This window comes from Neolamprologus brichardi, chromosome 2 (genome assembly GCF_056152115.1).
Source record: "Neolamprologus brichardi isolate AB-2024 chromosome 2, ASM5615211v1, whole genome shotgun sequence".
In the NCBI taxonomy this organism is placed as follows: Eukaryota; Metazoa; Chordata; class Actinopteri; order Cichliformes; family Cichlidae; genus Neolamprologus; species Neolamprologus brichardi.
The window spans coordinates 32,301,495-32,314,187 of NC_142105.1; the positions used below are offsets into that span (position 1 = coordinate 32,301,495).

The 12,693-nt window shown below is 40.8% G+C and overlaps 1 protein-coding gene across 1 annotated transcript in view; it reads right to left on the reverse strand.

Moving 5' to 3' along the window:
- Window positions 1–5,275: 5,275 nt before the first annotated feature.
- vimr2 (vimentin-related 2) overlaps window positions 5,276–12,693 on the reverse strand; it is a 29,154-nt gene continuing 21,736 nt past the window's right edge. The window contains exons 8-10 of the mRNA XM_006781207.3: window positions 11,725–11,835; window positions 11,514–11,638; window positions 5,276–6,246 (exon numbers count right to left, since the gene is read on the reverse strand). Of these exons, the coding sequence (XP_006781270.2) occupies window positions 6,204–6,246; window positions 11,514–11,638; window positions 11,725–11,835 (279 nt within the window). The 3' untranslated portion in view covers window positions 5,276–6,203. The remainder of the gene's footprint in view (window positions 6,247–11,513; window positions 11,639–11,724; window positions 11,836–12,693) is intronic.

The following is a 12,693-nucleotide window of genomic DNA, read 5'->3' on the forward strand; positions in this document are numbered from 1 at the left end:
AAAGAGAAGAAGCAGAATATAGTTAATATGATTTTTTTGATATTTTTTGGGGTTTTTGTATGTAGATGGCAACAGATTTGCGATTTTTGTCAATTTTTCACAGTTAATCATCGTATTAACCCAAAGAGACTGCAAGTAATTGCCAACTTAATCCCATTCAATCACAGACTGATAATAGACTGAATCTAATTGCTGTCTTGATGCACCAAAGCCACTTTGAAAATCCTAACTGACTGCAAGTGATCGACCTTTCTTTAAACCAACAACTTCAAAGGCAACAAAATGGGAATTTTGTCACAAGAACTTTGGATGTCCTGTGGTCTCCATAACAGACAGCCATTCTCACCTATGGCCAAATTAGAATCACCAGGTAACTTTACATGCATGTCTCTGGGAGAAGCCCATAGATGCACAGGGGGGTCTTGAAAACTCCACACAGAAAGACCTCAGCCAGTAGACTTAAACCCAGGACAATTGTTCTTTGGGGAAACAATACTAACCACCGTGCTGCACAAAAGCAGGTCAAATTAACTTTAAATAAAATGCTTTAGTAGTAGACAACAGTATTTTTGTTAATTCTGTTCATTCATGTAGTGCATTAATGTGCACTCACTGCAGACTGCTGTATGCTATCAACAAAGAAATTCCAGGAAAATAATCAGTGCTAGTGTTAAAGCAGGTGGGAAGACTTATATCAGCAACTATGTCATACGTACTTTTCCCCCCAACTGATAAGAAACCATTACAACCACGATGTAAGTTCCTATATTTAGGGTAAGTGCAGGGAGCAGCCCATTTACTGACACGGTCAAGCTTAACATGAGAACTAAATTCAAGGGTGGCCAAGATCCTCGCAGACCATCTGCCAAGAATCCAATATAGCAAATGGTTGGATCTGTGTAAGCCCTAAGCTGAAAATAAAGTCGCTATGCTTAAAAAGTGCTAGCATGCTTTAATGCGTATGGAATACAAATCCTGGCTGTGCCCTGTAGGCCAGGCTTTTATCCACTTCCATACAGCATGCCCCGTGAAGTTGATTCATTTGGGACAAAACAGAAGCTTTTATCAACTTTGGCTGTGACGAACACACCGCTTGGAGTTTGAGGAAACTTTTAAAAAGCTACTTTCCTTTATCTCACGATGTCATGGCGTATCAAAAATGACCATAGACAGCAAATCAAGATGAAGAGTGTCATGCTGGTGGTGTTTGCCACCTGCTTTGGGACAGAAGTGAGGGGAGTGTGGGGTAAATGTGGGGTCATGGCTGTCAGCAGCCTCTCAGTTATACAGGCCAAGTGGGACTGCAGATATGAGAAGAGGAGAAACTGCAGTGATGACACGATGAGGGGCACGAGGGTTACGCAGTCACCGTCTTCATTCAGCGCTGCACGGCTTATAAACTCTGTGACGAGCTCGGTCTGTGTGTTTGTGTGCGCAAACATTCCTTTAAGCCGTTTTCTCTCAGGGCTCTGTCCTTGTGTTATGTGATGCTCCCACAGTGGAGGCCTGTCCGCGACCCCTATAAAAAGAGAAGGATGCCCACTTCCTTACACCCTGAGGCATGCCAGTCCAGCCTCAAGGGAGAGGGGCCCCATAATTTATTATTTGTTCCCCTCTTGTTAAGGAAATACTTTCTCAATAGCTCTTTCTCCTTTGTTTATTTTTACTGTTCTTATTTTCTTCCTTGATCCAACCCCGTCTTCTCTTATTTATTTGCTTTCTAAACACCAGATTGGTTTGGTACATTCAAGCTGCCATGAAGAGACTTTAAAAAATTACTTTTGTCCTTAGTGAGGACAGTGTTTATTTATCTGACTGAACCTGAAGGGATATGAGTATTTTGGGAATACCTATGTGTAGGTGACAGCTGAGCTGAGCTGTACAAGCTGACCCTGGTTTCCATTACCTCAGGCCTTAATCAGATTCCTCTGCTGCGCATTGAAGATATGTCGACTGATACAGCGAGCTCGGGTGTCATAATTTATCAGCCGAGCTCTGCCACTCTTGATTTAAAGACATTCCTGCACCATGTGAACTTGATTCACACAGTCTATGTTGTGTATAATGACGTCTTTCACCAAAATCACACCGAAGCATTCGATCTCACACCAAAGTGACCAAATCTTCAGTTATTCCCAGCAGTGGCTTCTTTACTTGTTGGTGTCGGTCAGGTTTTTGCAGCTTTCTCAAAGCCCCTCATCCAAAACAACCATCAAGGGGAGAAAAAGAAAAAGGCAAAGCCACTCGCTGACTGCTGATCCATGACTCAGCTTTGAAAGTCTCCACCTCCAAATCAAATTGTCCGGCTTCAAGGAGGAGAGGTGCCTGCCCCGGGCCATGCAGTGTCACCGACCAGCTTTGAGGGGTTAATGCACATTTTTCTCAGTTGTCAGGGACGTGTGATGGGGGCGAAAGAATACAGAGGAGCACAGAGGTCACTGCTCTCCAAATATCAAGAGCCTTTGAAATACTTAATTGTGTTATAAAAGAAGGTGAAAATACCAACTTTCCAAAGGCAAACAACCTTTAAAAGCTCCAGTGGACCTTGTCAAGCATCTCGGTGGGTTTGCTGACCGACCTCAGGATAATGTTTATTTATTGGTATTTGATCAGAGTTAAGTCATCATGAGTTGTGTTTATTTTTCTACCTATGGAGTATTTTCTTTATTTGTGGGTCATTCTTTTGTTTAATTGTGGTTGTTCATTGCATTGGTTTAATTTATTATTCGACTGAATTTACGCATTTTAGTCTAAAAAAACAAACAAAATGACGCTAAGGAGCAGCTGTTAGCATAATGGAGCATATCTGTATTTACGGGTGCCATATTTCCCATTACAATTCTTCATTTTGACTCAGTTTAAGTTAAAAGATTTCATTACTCCTCTCCTTGAATATTTTTACTTCTTGGGGGTTGGGGGTAGTGTTAAAACAACTATATACACACCGGTGGCTATCAAAATCCCAGCACTTCCCACAAAAGCTCATGTCATAAATGCATACAGACCTGGGTAATGTGTTTTTCAGGTTCTGAATATATGCTATAAAGCTAGGGAACATGCATCAGTACCCTGGGAACACAGGATCTCTTGTCATGTTCCGGTTATGTACCACATAAATCTGGAGAACGTAGGACCCTGGGAACACAGGAATGACTCATGTTAACGATAGACTGCATAAACATCCATTGATTTTGAGGCCTTAGTGCTGAAGTTCTGTTAGTAAGAAGTGACTGTGTTTGGATGAAAGGGTGCAGTGCTAGGTTATTAGCTAACGATAGCTAGCTTGGTTAGCAGGCAAAAATAAACCACACAAGTGCAACACAGTCACAAATTATAGCAAATTAACTAAGAAAATGGTAAAACTAAAAGAACATGACAGACTAAAAGTCAAACAAAGTCTCCTTGGATGGTCTGTAACACAGAGGAAATGACATATTATGTTAAATAACTCCATTAAAGTGGCGCTAACAGCACAAACATGGAGAAGTCCAGTTCAATTATTGTAATTAGTTGAGCTTTTTATCGAGGAACCATAACAACCAAACATGTGTTTAATAAAAATGTTATGTAATTGTCAATGTTAGCGCTGATGTAGTGACTTTAAAAGCAAACAAATGAAAACAAATAAATGCAAATAAAATACAAGCATGAGTATTTTTCCTGTTTCTTAAGGACATGACTTAAAGATGATGTTCATCTGCTGTACATGCTTTTAGATGGTTATATCGTTATTTTTAGGATTGCCACTTTTTCTTTTGTTCTCCACTTATGCAGTTTCCTCAAACTTTTTAAGCACACATTGCACCGTGTCCTGAGAGATGCCAGTTTTTCAGCTAATAGGTCTTTGGAAATACACATAAAAGTTGTCTTTTAGGTGTTTTCATGTGTAAATGACTTGTGAAGTAACTTAACAAATGAAAAAAAATTCCTTTAAATGTTTACAAATGATCAGGTACAACAATGGGACTAAAAATATGTGAAAAAGCAGCCAATGTCTAAAGCAAAACTTAAAATGACATGCAGAAAGCCTGGTGAACTACAGATCAAGAGCACTTTAATTATCAAAATGTCTCGCTCCTCGAAAGCAGGTGGCTCAAGACTTTTGCACAGTATAGTTTTCTGTTTTTATATGATGAAATCAGGTGAAGTCACTGAGACCTAGAGATCAACCACTGGTCACTAAGGAATACAGCACCACCCACATAACAAAGTAATTTGTTAATTCCAGCCATTTTGAAATTGGTCACCAACTGGCCTATAGGACTGTACGAGTGGGGCTTACGTTTAGATTATTTAGACACGCTAATAATGACGATAGAACATCTGCACCAGATTTAAATTTAAATTAAAAACATAAAAGTGTATTTGTATTCACCCCAGCTCCGATTCATTAGACTAGCATCACTTGCTAACAGCATTAAGCATGTATGGAAGCATCAGTGATGAGAAAAACTAGTTCAGTTTAGAGTGATCTCCTTCTCTTCTATTTCTAGGCTTTTTTTCCAAGTTTGTTTTCCGGATAACGTTCTGCTGTGGGAATCTTTTTCTATGAGTATTGTGTTTTCCTCTTTGATGTTTTTCACACAATGTTTGCACATGGAACTACTTTTCAATAAAGTCCCATTTTTTTTACATCTGTCTTCCTGGCTCTACATTTCAGGAGGAAAATTACTCCATAATCACTAACGATGGTTGTTCTGTGTGAGGAAATGGGTAAGGATGTGTACAGCATCACTTATCCTGTACATAGCAACAATGCACAAGGCCAGGAAAGAGGGTGACTTTCCTAAAATATGGCATGTTAGGGTGTAGTTCCTGCTACATTTTTAGTATGAGGAATATTGTGGAAGCACTGGGACGTTGTTAAGCTTTAAATTTTAGAAAGAAAAAAACCCCTGTGTTTCCTATTCTCTGAGAAAACCCTTTCTGAGCCATCCATTCTTCATGTCGGGGCATTTAAAGAAGTCACCGATGCCACACAACCACTTCCCCAGTCACTGAGCTCAAGTTCATGGAGTGTGGCTAATCTTATCTGATCAGTTATTAGCAGCATTTTTCATCTTTGTGGCAGAGCTAACAAGCCTGTGAGATCCCTAATTGCTGGGAATGTGCAAATCTCACGTTAAGCATGAAGATGAATGGAAGAAGGTTCACTGAACATAAATCACTGTGCTCTACAGTATGGGAGAAAGTCTTAAGCCTGAGGATTCACAAGAGGTTCTCATGAACCAGGAGTTTTAACAAAAGAAATCACACAGCGTGGGTTGATCTCTCAAGCAACTAGTTTTATTCAATTTAAATCTAAAGAACATTTTGATGCTTGTGCAGAGGCAGCAACCAAAAATGATTTATCGCAGACGGCTTTAACATTGTGTAGAAAATAAGGAAAAGATTACTAGGGAATGTATTCCCGAATGCTTATTTCCGAAACGACAGCAAATTGGGACACTGCTTTTGAAAGAAGCAATGATTAATCACACAGAGTTTTTCTTGTGGAAAGATCCAGGTGCTCATTTTGAAAGAGCTGCAGAAAAACAACTTCATGAACCATTTGAAAAGCAAACACAGCACGCTGGACTCTCGGCCGTCAAAACCAACTCAGACGCATGGCTGAAAAAGCAAAGGGAAGGCGAAACGCTTTTAGTTAGCGAAGAGAGAGCCGTCATTGTCTTTGTTAACAGCGACGGGGTCGCAGGTTAAGAGCCAGACAGAGGCTGAGTGATGGACGAGGTGATATCAGAGCGGGAATGACTCCGCGGAGCCGCACAGTTGAGGGTGTGTGTGTGTGTGTGTGTGTGTGTTTATCTACGATTGCGTGTCAGTCTTGTTCAACAAAGAGGGGACAAAGCATTTATGAGTCATATCAGAGAGCTGGTAAAGATAAAACCCCACTTAACGAAGCATCCCTTCCAGACGCTGCACGGATACACACTCATCCCGCAGCCCCCACCAGTTTTAGACAGCTCCATCTTTCTTGGAGTATCAGGGTCATCTGCCAGAAACCTGTAATCAATGGCCCGGCTTACTGTAGGCCTCCAGACAGCATTAATCTGTCATACTAAGTTTACGTCTGCTCAAATTGCCGAATCGTCGCGTTAAGCTTCATCGAAGTGCAGAATTGGGGTCTGTTTTTACGCGTTTGTCTTTTGTCTGCGTTGGGGAGCGCAACCACAGTCAGGACGGCTGATCTGCTCAAGCTTAAGTCACAGGATGCACAGTCTCTCCTCCTCTTCCTCCACTAGACTCCTGAACAACAGAAGCACATAAAAACACAACACACAGGTTATAACTCACAGAAGCAGGAATGACATTCACTAATTAGTCATATATTGGCAGATCCAGAATAGAACATTATTTTCTCAGTTACTCCATTAGTTCGGACAAGCCAAGTAAACAGCTCATCACTCATTTAATAACATGCTTAACTTCAATAAAAGCCTAAAAAGAGTTTACACAAATAAGCTAAAGGTACTTGTTTAAAATCGAACACCGAGCCATGCAGGCAGACTGTACAAGCGTTTGTGAAAGATCAAGCAGTTCAAATGAGCTCGCTAAACAGGAAGTTCCTTTTGCAACAAGTCAGTTTGTGAAATTCGTTCCTTTTAGATATTTCATCATCAACTGCAAATGATTGCAAAGCGGAAGACGTTAGGAAACATAGGCACTCAGACTAAAGTAATAGAAAAAAGAAGCAGGATCGTCGAGTGCTGAGGGGGCATGATGCACAAACGCCTTCACTGCTCTGCTGACTCAGTAACTGTAGAGCTCCAAACGTCCTCCATCACTAACATCAGCACACAAACTGTGCACCGGGAACTTTGTGTTATGTGTTTCCATGGCTGAGCAGCTGCTGTGGTGACCCAGGTGATCCCGTCATTTTATGTTATTCTCATATAACATGACATATTAGCATCTTATAAAGCTGCCAGTTCCACAACTAGCATATAGAGTACCGTCAGAATTTGAAGTCATGGTTTTCTCCACTTGAATGGATTTAATGTGGATTTAAGTTGAACACTGTTTTTCATCTCTGAGGATAATCTCGACTGCATTGACTGTATACACAAAAAGGGTGAAGTCAATGTGGTAGGTCAGACAGGCGGAAGACAGGAAGACTGTTAGATGAGAGGAAATTGGTTAGCATGATTAAAAACAGCCTAAGAACCACTAAAGCTCAAGCCTGCCATGAACTGGAAACTGCATTACTGTCTACAGTGATGTGAGTTTTATATCATCATGAATTGAGAGGGTACCAAACCAGATTGAAGCCCATGCTCCAAAATCAGCATCTTCAAGCTTGACTGAATCTTTCTGCAGGAAAAACATTTTTTCTGCAGAAAGATTTTATGTTTAGACAAGGCAAATTTGGCCACAATGGCAAGAGTCATAGAAGTAAAGGCGAGGCTTTCAAATCTATGGCTACGTTCACACTGCAGGTCTTGATGCTCAATTCCGATTTTTTGATCAAATCCGATTTTTTTTGTCTGCTCGTTCACACTACAAATAAAATGCGACAGCAAACGCGCTCTAGTGTGAACGCTCAAAGCGGCCGCATGCGCAAAAGAAGACGTCACACATAACGCGCTCTGTTTAGACCCAGAACAACAATATTGTTTGACTGATGGCCCTTAATATAAAGACTTCGGACTTTACGTTTCCCAATTTTTGCTTTAAGTTATTTTGTTATTTACATAATAATGTGAATAACCTAATAATGATCCTTATTGCTGTTTTAGAGAGGAGCGGTGCTTCAAAGGATAGTTGCAGGTTTCTGTCAGAATCTGCAGATTATGCAGTACAAATAAAATGTTCACGTTTCTCCAACGTTGTCTTCCCAGCAGTTTCACTGACATCTACACTGGATGGCCAGGAAGCGTTTGTGATGTCTTCTCCGGTGCTGATAATTGGCATCTGTCTTGTGTCGGTGACGTAAAAGACAGATTTAATGCGACATGACCATCAAACAGCAGTCGCTTTCTAAAACATCGGCTATATATCAGATTCGGTACCACATACGAAAGTGACCCAGATCGGATTTAAAAATATCGGATTTGTGCCGTTCACACTGTCATACCATGATCGGATATGGGTCGCATAGGGTCAGAAAAATCGGATTTGATGCGCTTTCGCCTGCAGTGTGAACGCGGCCTAAGACTGCTGTGCCAACTGTCTTGCATGGTGGTGGTAGCATTATAATCTGGGGCTGTTTTCAACTTTACTTCAAATTAACAGCCAGGCGGCTGACACAGTTGGATGTTCCAAGAGGAAAATGATCCCATTTACACATAAAAAGGTGTTTTAGAGCGGACAGAACAGGCTAATATTAAGCCTCTGCTATGGCCAAAGCCTCAGCCTCAACCCTAAAGAAAAAAATTTGTGGACTATGCTTAAAAGTCAAGCTTGTGCCAGGACACCAACCAATTTCAATGAACTCTATCAATTCTGCCAAGAAGCTTGCTGATGGCTACAAAAAGTATCTGTTTGAGGAGCAATTTGCTAAGGGACATTTAACCAAATATTAGTGAGCGTGTATACATATATTTAAGCCTGTATGTATGATTTTGAAAAAGACCAAAATAAATTCCAATTCCATTTTAGTCATTGAAGATATATTTTGTACAACCATTCCACCCAGGCAAAGCAACAGTTCATAGAAACAACAGTTCATTAAAAGCCCAATACTGCAATGACAGTCATGGCCATGAATCTATAGCACTTTTCTATTGCACATAGGCATTTAAAGCCCTTTATACAACTTTACCCATTCACACAAGCACCTTTTCTATGCTTTTTCTACATAACTCCAACACAGGTGATGAGAGCAGAGAAACTGAAACAAAATAAGCTCAAAAGGGGAAGAGGGGAGTCATTTGATATATCGGTAATATAAAAACTAAACCGCATAGTAAAGTAAATAAAGGATCTTGTCCTTAGACGAGCTACTTGTTGCTGTGTCATGGAGCAGCAGGAGAAGACCACAAAGAACAGTAGAGAAAATTACAGTGTAATATGGATCACATTAGCAGTAAGCAAAAGTAGGGAGCATCTGCCCAAACTGCTCTGGGGTGCTTTCGCAGGCGATAAGCCACCCAGTAACGGCAGCCCGGGGTCATTAGGGTCTTCTTTGCAGACAGTTTGCCACGGCACAGAGAGAATAAACAATCCCCATTTTCATTTCTTATTCATGGCTTTAATCACGGATGACAAAACATATAGTAAATGAAGAAAGGAAGGAAAGAAGTTGGCATCGCCCGTGTGTCTTTGGGACAGTCTGCTGGGTAATGAGAGAGAATTAAAACTGTGGCGAATCTGTAAATGTGTGTACGGAGTGGGTGGGGGGTGAACTGACATTAACAGGCTGGCATGGAGAAGAGCTGGCAGAGGCCCAGCACATAGTGCTGTCAGTGTGAGGTCCTCTTTGCCCATTCTAATGAGGTATTTTGAGGGTCTGAGCTCAGGCCTGCATTGGGGCCCCCTGGGGTCAGATGCAGTTGGATGGGTGATGGAAGGACCAGGAGGAAGCCTGTGGCAGCGGGAAGGGACGGCTGAAGTGCGTCACTCCACATACCAGGATGGCAGATGGTTAAACAACCTCAATGAACAGAGGGGATGACATGAAACTTCTTCAAGGTCGCGCACAGGAAACCACAGCACATTTCCTGTGAACCCAGTTGGCCCGTGATGTCAGCCTTTTGTGTTCAGGAATATCTTATAATGGAAATCACGGATATCCAGGTGGCACTGTACGAGTCGCTCGACAATACTGGGCTTATACACCGGATCTTGTGGAAACACTCCTTGCATTATTCACAGTAGAGCTTTTAGAAAAAGAGGGCGAACATGTAAAGATTTTGGGATATTGGTGGTTTTCTCATCTTTGAAGAATTCCAAATGTAAACAGAGCTTTGAGCTAATTTCAGTTTAATAAAATCGTCTCAAGGCCATTATGTGCTCTGCCCCGAACAGCTCATTTCTCCTGACATGTTTAAATATTATGTGGCACCTTTTTGAGCATTGAGGCGGACATCTGTTTTCATTTTAGCCTCTACCACAGAGATGAGAATCCACTGTATGCCTCAGTCTGTAGATATTAACTGCAATCAGATATTACGGCAGCTGACTTTATGACTTCAGCACCTTTAACAGGGGATGACAAACTAATCACTGAAATCAAATGATGCAGTGTTTTTCTTGGAATATTTCTCCAGCAGACACGGCTGTCCTCTTGACTGACAGTCTCACTAACAATTAAACCAAGTCATCCCAAAGTCTTCTCGTGTGTGTGTAAAATTTTATTGGTCTCCCTTAAGAATAACAACCCGCAGCCCTGAAATGAGGATCGTGAAGGCACAGAGGTTTATATTCATGCAAGCTCTTCATTTTAAAATGTGCAAAAGAGGCGTGCATAAGCACTTGTACATTACAGTCCATCATAGTGCTTTAAGTTTTAAGGTTAAATTAAAGTACTGCTATAAACTCAATATCGGAAATACATGATCTGCAAAAAAAAGCAGAATACTGACCTTGTTATGATTGAAAATGCTTAAAATCAGTTATGAATTAATTAATTATCAACTGCAATGCATTACAATTAATAAACTATCAAATTATTCGATTTTACCATTTGAACCATTTTATCAGTTTTATTATTACATTAGAGTCCAATAATAACTATCGAATATACAATGTAACAAGTTGCTTTATACGGATACAAAATTGCAACCATTTATATACGACTCCATTATAGACTGTATCCAACATTAATATATTGTCACGATGTGATGTGGTTGGTTTGTGGATTACTCTTGTAAAACCTTGAGTATTGAAACAAGAGAGTAAATCGGAGCATTATCACTTCATACTAGTAATGGATGCCTAGACTGCATCTATAATTCACCGTAATATAAAATGGGATTACAGAGATACAGCAAGGAGCTCAGACATCCAGAGGGAGCTCGGAGCTCTGATCGCACCCTACAGCAGATCCAGAAATCTCTGGAGAGATTGGATATCTTGTCTAGACTGGGAGAGCCTTGGGATGCTAGAGAACTGGAATACGCTGCTGAGGAAAGGAACATCTGGAATACCCTTCTGAGGCTGCTATTGTAACCTGACTTACAGTCCTGTGAAAGGCAAAGTACACTTCCTAATTCAACAGCACGTAGAACCATGTTATCATTCTCCGAATGTCCCTTTTCTCTTCTTTAAGTTATTGTTTCAGTTCACTGAGATTTGCAGGCATTCGTGTATCCACAGCTCTGTTAACGTGTTTTTATATGACTTTTTTTAGCCATTTCAGTCATGGGATCATTGTCCTGTTGCATGACTCCGTTTTAGCCAAGCTTTAGCTGTTAGATGAGCATTGCATGGCCTGACCCTGAGCTCAACCAAAACTTTTAAGTTCTATCTTCTATTATCACAATGCAAAACTGATTAGATTATCTAATTTTACTTACATTTTGAAGCCAGAGTTGTCTGTTATTAAGTATAATTAAAAACATCAACCATCTGACCTGTAAGCAGCAATCTCCATGTCTCTGGCCATCTTCTGAGTGAGCAGAAACTTATAGTCTTCACACTGCTCCTTCTTCTGTTCTTGGAAATTGGCCTTCTGACACTTCATTTCATCTATAGTCGCCTAATGACACCCACACAGAGCAGCAGAGGATGAAGTTGAATGACAGAATATAGGTTTCAACTGCATTAATCATTCTCCTGTTATACCTCTAGATCAGCAATCTCATCCATGTATGCAGCCTTCTTCATTTCAACCTCGTCCTCCAATTCCTCGTTATGCTTCTCGAGCTCAGCGAGCTCCTTTTGTAGCTCTGAAATCTTCAGGAATAAAGAGAAGGAGTTATTCATTGAACATATATCTGCAAAATTGCTTGTGTATTGAATTCTTTTGTTACCGATAATGTGATAATCCCATACCACAACATTTTAGAGCCCTCGTGTTCATATTCAGTTCAAGAACAGCAGTTGAGGAGCACTTCAGCAAGACAACAAAGAGCTTCAACCTTTGGTAAATGGCAACCTTCTTATCAGCGTTAAACTGCATTTCACATTAAATGAAGACTGCTTTGAGGCCGAGTTACACACTGAGAAAAACGTGGAGACATGGAAATGTGAAGAAATAGACATGTGAGCAGTGTTGGGAAGGTTACTTTTAAAATGTATTCCACTACAGATTACAGAATACATGCCCTGAAATGTATTCTGTAACGTATTCCGTTACGTTACTCAATGAGAGTAACGTATTCTGAATACTTTGGATTACTTAATATATTATCATGCTGTTTACAACTACATGAATGTACTATTGCTGTGATTTATTACTGTTACTGAAGGTCCGCGGCTCCGAACCGTAGTAAAGGGACCTCTGGCTAATACGGCGGGTTCGTGTCGGGCTCGTAGCCAAAAACTAGCTTTACTTTGTTGTCTGGGTCAACTTTGCTAGCAGAGACAGAGAGAGGCGTTGAAAGGCTGCTCCAACAGAACTTATTGTTTTTGGAAGAAAACACGAACACGGTGTACAGTCGAGTCTTAATAGCTTACTTACAACTGGGCTCGTCAGGCTCTCTTCTTGGCTGCAGTGGTTATTATTATATTTACATGCTTCCAGCTCCCATTTCTGCTCGATGACAGCTCGTACTTTTCCTTTTTCTCCCTCCCTCGCTCACAGACACATAA